The following is a 7,690-nucleotide window of genomic DNA, read 5'->3' as shown; positions in this document are numbered from 1 at the left end:
GCATGTGTTGGATTGGAATTCTAAGGTTTTCCGCAGGCATTGTTGAACTCCTTTTACGGGTGCTTTGTATTTTCTGCCCAACTTGTGCGTAAAATGCTGAAGTCAATTGAAGAATATATTTTCTTTTAGAGGTTCATAGATAACACGAGACAGAGAAATAGCAAACATGTGAAAACTGCAAATTGATTTTCTTGTCTCTTTGGTGCATCAACAGTAAATTAGCTGTGACCTTAAAGTGTTTATAGATTAATGCTTTTTGAAATTTTAATGAATTTTTTGTTGCGCTTCTAACAAAAGTACTTATGAGCGCTAAGTATTCCGAACTGGGCCGGCTCTAAAAAACACCTAAACTTTGAAGATGGAAGCACATAGCGAGGGCATGATGATTATTTTGAACTGCTAATAACAACTCTATTTGCTATTCGTGTCCATACAAAGAATCCCAAATCATGCTCCTGACTGATTAATAATCATAAAGGAGATGATCATCACTAAAATTAACAATAAAGAAAGAGGACACTTTGGCGCAATCATTTGTCATGTCCAATAATCCATCTTCATTGATTAAGCCAAAACCTGAAGGAAACCCAACTGTCACAACAAGACACAAAAATAACACTGAAAAAATCAATTTTCAAATTCCATGATGGGTCATCACGCTGCTGTCCACGCAATTCCAATAGGGATTTCCACTATTTAGTGGTGCTTATTAGCTTTTGTTTCACAACTTTTTTGTTACCTAGTCTCAACTCAAATCAATTAGAATATAAATATAAGATTCTCATTACACCACTTGCAATTTGCAGCATGCCCTTACAGTCTTGATGCAGTGACAGAATAGCCATCAAGCACTTTCTCACTCCATAAGTAACTCTGTCCGTGGTGATAAAAGTCGTTGTGTGGGACTCCTTTGTGGTGCTTTTGTATTAATTTATTTTATAATGATTGATTCTGATAAATATGGAATAAACTTCTTCTTTTTTTTTTTGGTCAAATAATATGGAGACTGAAAAAATGCCAAATTTTCGCACGTGATTTCTTTTCTACTGATTAATCAACCAATTTAATTAAGGTGATAATTTGTAAAAGATTTCAAGAAGAAAACATTATTCAATACATAATAGTTTATGAAAGAAAAATACTTATCTTATTTCTCTGAAAGTAGGAATTTCTACTTTCACACCGATCACAGTTTACTTTGTATGCATAAATTTTCATTTTGTATTTTTAATAAATTATTTTTTACATATGTGTTAAACTGTAATTTACGGAAATAATAAAGAGAGATAATTTCTCTTGTGAAATTATATTTAGTTATAACTTTACCTGTAACCTAGCGATAAAAAAAAACGAATATTGAGTGAATTGTAAACTTACAACTTACTATGGTCAAACCTTTATTTTACCAATACAAAGCACCAAAATTTAAAGGTCATTGCATGTGTGCATGACATATTCTAATGTCTTATAAGTGAAGTTAACAAGTCTTGAGAGTTTTTATTTCCAACATCTACATGATGATAGATTCTCTATCTGAAACTTCCAACACAAGAATGCTAAACAGTTCCATGAAAAGACGAAAAAACAAATCCTTTGCTAGCCCAACCTAATATGTACACGTATATATAACGGTCACTTTTTGGCCATAGATTACCTTGTCCTTTTTCCCTACTGAAAACTAAAGTAGGTGAGAGTGCATTCATTTACTATGTTGCAAACTCTCCCTCTGATTTGAGGCTGAAATCATACCTAATAATTACCAGTTTCACTAACAATTACACTTCCTCAATAAGGAAACATTAGGAGTGCAATTTCGGTAGACTCAATTTCCAAAAAGAACACATTTGGGTTGTACCAATTTAGTCTTAAGCTCAAGTGAATGGCTCAATAGAGCATGAAAATAAATCAAGAAGATATTGACTTAAACATACTCGGGTTGGGCGGTACTTTTCGTTTCACCTAATGTTAAGATATTCACATTTTGAACCTACATTCATGATTAACAAAATGAAAAGGTAAACACAATTTCAGCTTAAATTGAAAGTTGGTATACATTTCAATCCACCGATTTATATTTGAATACACACAAGTCAGTTTATCTTTCAATTAACAAGCATAATTGGTCACGAATCGATATTTAAATACACACAAGCCGGTTTACCTTTCAATTAACAAACATAATTGGTCATGAATTGATATTTGAATCCACATAAGATATATTTCATTAATATTACATCCCCTTTCAAATATAACTCTTAGCACCTAACCTTAATGCGTTTTGAAAAATTCAAAAGATTTTTTTTTCCAAATTCAAAAGACTAATACAAAACAAAATCCATCTATTTCAAAAAATTCCCTTCAAATACAATTAATGTTAGTAAATGCTTTGCTTGATAGCTCAAGATAAAAATTCACTCTACAACCACCATTTGGAAGCAAAGCCAGCAACAACCAAAAAAGGAGCCAGTGAGGCTCGCTCTGTCTCGGACAAGGGACACATACGTCATTACACAGATTTTCAAGGACTTAAAAAGACCAACTAAAAAAAATAAAATTAAGAAATAACCACAGATTGACAGATCATTTCTTACATTTATACACCTCCCACTAAATCTCGAGCTTCCAAACTCTCTCTATCTGGAAAACTTGTATGATTCTCCGATCGCCGGAAAATCAAACTCCGGCGACCCAATGCGACCAAACCCACAACCCAAGCATCTATCTTTCTGAGCTTTCTTTTCGATACACACAATGTCAGTGTACGACGCTGCTTTTGTGAACACGGAGCTCTCGAAACCGACGTCAATCTTCGGGCTCCGGCTCTGGGTCGTCATCGGAATCCTAGTCGGGTCTCTGATAGTCCTGACCCTCTTCCTCCTCTCGCTCTGCCTCACCTCGCGCCACCGCTCCAAGGCACACAAGGCCCAGCCCAAGCCCACCACCGACTCGCCCACTCCAGTGATATCGAAAGAAATCCAGGAAATTGTTCACGACCTCCATGTCGAGATCGGGAAGCCGGACCACCGGGTCGTGGTGTATTCGGACCGCGCGTCGAGTGGGGAGAGTAAGGGGACTTTGAATAGTGGGTGTGAGACGGCATCGTATGGGAGTGGGAACGTGGTGGGGCCCGAGGTGTCGCATCTGGGGTGGGGGAGATGGTACACTCTGAGAGAGCTTGAGGCGGCCACCAATGGTCTCTGTGAAGAGAATGTGATTGGGGAAGGTGGGTATGGGATTGTTTACAGTGGGATTCTCAGTGATGGGACTAAAGTCGCTGTTAAGAACTTATTGAATAACAGGTACTCGAAAAAGACTCTGTTTTTTGTTTATTTATTTATAAAAGATGAACATTTTATGTGTACTTTGTGGTTTCTGGTGGTTTTATGATTAGGCAAGATTTGATGATAAATTTTGATTTTTTAATTGGCCATGGATTGGAATTCCTAGTTTGTAAATCTCTGTTTCGGTTGCTGAATAAGCAAAAATGAAAATTTTGAGAGTTTTTGGCTTCTTCATTTTTGGGTGTTCAAATTGCAGAACCTTACTAAAACAGGAAAGCTCAAAACTAAAAATAGAAGGTTTTTCTATTCGTTTTTATTTTTATTTTTTTTAATAATTCCTAATTGGCGTTTGGATATGTCTGATTATCATTGTATCATTTCTAGTTATAGTGATAGAAAGATGCATTAGTTATAAGATAACCGTATGAAGTTGACTTCATGTTTGCGGAGTGAAATTTTTTCCTGTAATTCTATGAGTTTCAAGTTTTTTAAAGATTTATGTTCTTACATTTTCTCGGCAACAATCAGAGTACCTCTCTGTTGGTTAATTTTATGGGTGGTTCACTCACTGTTTACCTCTCTTTTTTGGTTTGATTCCCTTTCTGCTTGTTATTCTTGTCTTGCGTCTGTTAGAATTGGTGCTGTAAAGTCACATGCTTTCTGAAAAGAGGAACCTTCTTTTTTTCAAGTTCCTTGTGCTTATAGTCAAGCTTGAATTCATGATGTAGTACGTAGGCATCAGAATAAGTTTCTCTCTCTACTCTCTCGTCACACATTGACTAATTCACTTATCCCAAATTTCTTTTTGTTGTCCTTTTGCCTCTGTTCGTACTGTTTAGTGTATCACTGCTATAGCCAGCAATTAACGGATGGTACTTTGTGCCTTGGATTTTGGGTATCTCATTATCTTTTATACGCGTGAGTAATGCATTTGCTTATGACACCGATTGATTATCAGGGGTCAAGCTGAGAAGGAGTTTAAAGTGGAGGTGGAAGCAATTGGACGTGTGAGACACAAAAATCTTGTAAGGTTGCTGGGATACTGTGTTGAGGGTGCATACAGGTACTAATAATTCATCCTACAATTTGAGTTTTGAGTTTGTGTTTCTTGTGGAGTGTCTTAGAGATGTCATAAAACTTCTGTTTTTGTTTTGTTTCAGGATGCTTGTGTATGAGTACGTTGACAATGGCAATCTGGATCAATGGCTTCATGGGGATGTTGGTGAAGTCAGTCCGCTAACTTGGGATATCCGTATGAATGTTATACTGGGAACAGCAAAAGGGTACTAAGATCATATTAGTTTCACATGTTTCTTCTTTTTCTTTCTTAATTAAAAAAAAGAAAAAGAAAATCCTTATTCATGCTCTTTTGTGTTTCCTCATTGTGCAGGTTGGCCTATCTTCATGAGGGTCTTGAACCAAAGGTTGTTCATCGTGATGTGAAATCTAGCAACATACTAGTTGATCGCCAGTGGAACCCCAAAGTATCTGATTTCGGGCTTGCTAAGCTCCTTTGCTCGGAGAACAGTTATGTGACAACTCGGGTGATGGGAACGTTTGGGTTAGTTTTTCATTTTTTTAATTTTAAAATTATTTTTTGATTAACCTAAACATATGCATCAAGGCTCATGTAGTTATGTTCTTAAAGTTTGAAAATAAATCTTATATTTGGTGGTTTCTTTAGTTATGTTGCCCCAGAATACGCTTGCACGGGAATGCTGAACGAAAAGAGTGATGTTTATAGCTTTGGAATACTTATTATGGAGATTATATCAGGGAGAAGCCCTGTTGATTATAGTCGACAACAAGGAGAGGTTAAGCTTGAAACCTTTCACCCCTCTTCATGTATCGAGTTTTCTTTTGCTCCTGCTAACTGTACACTGAAATATAATAAAGTTTTTCAGGTTAATCTAGTTGAATGGTTGAAAACCATGGTTGGGAAACGAAAAGCTGAGGAAATAGTTGATCCCAAGCTGCCTGAGATGCCTGGGTCAAAAGCACTTAAGCGTGCTCTGCTGGTTGCTCTTCGATGTGTTGATCCTGATGCCACAAAAAGGCCAAAAATGGGACATGTGATCCACATGCTTGAGGCTGATGACTTGCTTGTTCGTGATGTATGTATCATGAAGAACTAATATAACAATTTTTTATGACCTTTTGTTCTTGATATGGAATTCCTTATCCAGTTTTTTTTCATTACATGCAGGAACGCCAAACTGGTAGAGATACGTCTCGATCAGATCCTGATTATCAACGGGACGATCATGTTGTTGTGAAGATAGCGGATAAACATTTGAATGAAGGGACTTCTGATACTAGTGAAGGTGATACTGGTAGGAACCATCATCAACCTACAAGGTGGAGATAATGCCCTCGGAAGATTAGGTGACTAACAGCTTTAAGTTCTCTCCAAGTTTCTGAAGCTCATTTTTCTTCCACCCTGATTTTGGCTGTATCTTCAATAATTTACATTTGTTTCATGCTTAGTTACATATTTTTTTAGGATGTGCATCGTATTCGGATGCATTTGTACAATTCAAACAGTTTGTTCTTCATTCTTATAGGGAACATAATTCATCAATATTGTTTTGTTTGTAAAACAAGATATCATTAGAGTTACATCAAAAAAAAAAATATATATATATATATATATATATTCTTTCTCAGTTTACTTATGTTTATTCCATTTTAATTTGATTGTCCAACTTTATCATGTTATGTTGGCTTCCAACTTCTTGTCACCATCAATGCCAGCCTCAAGGTTAGATGGTGATGAGCAGGTGGGGCCCTTTAACCATGCACTCTGATAGAAGCACTTAAGAGCACATCAACATCAATGCCTTGGATGGTTTCTGAGAAATGGACCCAGAAACCAGCTAATTCAGTTGAAACAGCTGCTGGAAGCCTGCAACTTTCTTATTCATGTGGTTTTTCTTGTCCTTGTCGGACCAGCAAGCAGGGCAACTGGGATCTGGGCTGGAACTGGGGTCATGATTTTTGGCTTCACCATCAACGCCAGAACATGCCTTTGCCCTTGCAAAGATAAATGATAAACTAAGGCCGGCCATCGATAATGTTTTGAGGAGAACCCTTTTGTCCTTGTCTGCAGCATGCAATTTTAGGCTTGGTTTATTTGGTGAATAGGTCTTGTTCTAGTGAATTTTTCTTTGTTTACTGTTTTAGGGACCCGATGCTTGTCCTCCTAATTGTAGCATCTGAGACTTTTTCAATGCATTTCTTTGCGTTGCGTAAAAGTTGAAATGTTTGACTTTGGCAAGAAAATTTTGTCAAAAAAGCCATGTGCAAAGGGGCCAAGCTTATCCCTACCCTTCTCACAGGCTTAGCTGTTTTCTCGATACCTATTGTCGACTTATAATAAGATTCTTTCGTGAGATTTACATTAATTAACGATTAATTATTATTTATTTTTGCGAGTGTTTAACCTAGTGGACTATGTTGATTTTATCTTTGTTTTCCTTTTCACATATCTAAAGGTGACTTAAGGGGGAATCTTGCAATTATATTTTACTTGGCAGGCGTTGCCGACTGATTAGTTTGCTCCTTATCTTTTAATCCACTTATTATTTGTTTTCGGTGTGTCGCAAGTACACAAAACTAATTCTTTATGCTTACATGTCTAGATAAATATCTAGATAGATGAGTGTTTTCCTTTTATATTGACCTAGATCCCTAGGTCAATGAGGTGTTTTTTCATATCCTCTACTAACAATGTGATTAGTGCTTCAAAACAAGTTACATTTTTCTCAACCCTGTTGCATAATAATGAATCAATAGTCAGTCACCACCACAGTGATTTCCCTACCATTATTGCTATCCTCAAGTTTAATTTTGGGTAGGACTGCCCTATGCAACATCACACTCACGAGTCACAACACAAGAGGGTGTGATCGATGGTATAATTTAATATAATGAATTTTTTTTAAATATAAGCGATAGTCTAATTTATAAAAATAAACTTCAAAATTTGAGTACAAAGGGCGTACATAGTTCTCACCATTTAGCCTAGCTGTCGTATGATAATGGACTTGAACTAACGTTAGTGAAGGTTTTTTTATATAAAAAGAAAAAAGAAAAAAAGAAAAATGAGTTATCTGGCGGGCCGAAGCCCAAAGGCCCAGAACAAAATGAAACCATTCTCAACCAACTACCAATCGACACCGTCGATCTGTATGATCTAAATGCATAGAATTAATTGACGCTGATTTCAGATCAGAGGTACTAAAACCCGCCACGTTTTTTCCAAAAGCATAATCAAAATCAAAACCGTCCACTAGCTGGGAGACAACAGTACCCTGAGTGCAGCCCCAGCATAACAATCGAAGGTCCTCGAAACCCAACGGAAATATCAATGGTCTAGCCGTACATCCCAATTTATATTGACCCACGTG

The 7,690-nt window shown here is 36.7% G+C and overlaps 1 protein-coding gene across 1 annotated transcript; it reads left to right on the top strand.

Annotated features, from left to right (window-relative positions):
• The first annotated feature begins 2,574 nt into the window (after positions 1-2,574).
• LOC103332079 (putative serine/threonine-protein kinase At1g01540) lies at positions 2,575-5,862 on the top strand. The gene is made up of 7 exons (XM_008234771.2): positions 2,575-3,299; positions 4,240-4,344; positions 4,442-4,564; positions 4,672-4,842; positions 4,966-5,095; positions 5,186-5,395; positions 5,488-5,862. Exons 1-7 carry the CDS (start codon positions 2,752-2,754, stop codon positions 5,647-5,649), a joined length of 1,449 nt encoding a protein of 482 aa, XP_008232993.1. The 5' UTR covers positions 2,575-2,751; the 3' UTR covers positions 5,650-5,862.
• Positions 5,863-7,690: the final 1,828 nt, after the last annotated feature.

The sequence above is a fragment of the Prunus mume genome, linkage group LG5 (genome assembly GCF_029339155.1).
Source record: "Prunus mume cultivar Tortuosa linkage group LG5, ASM2933915v1, whole genome shotgun sequence".
NCBI classification, from domain to species: Eukaryota; Viridiplantae; Streptophyta; class Magnoliopsida; order Rosales; family Rosaceae; genus Prunus; species Prunus mume.
This window is presented reverse-complemented; position numbering and strand designations above follow the sequence as displayed.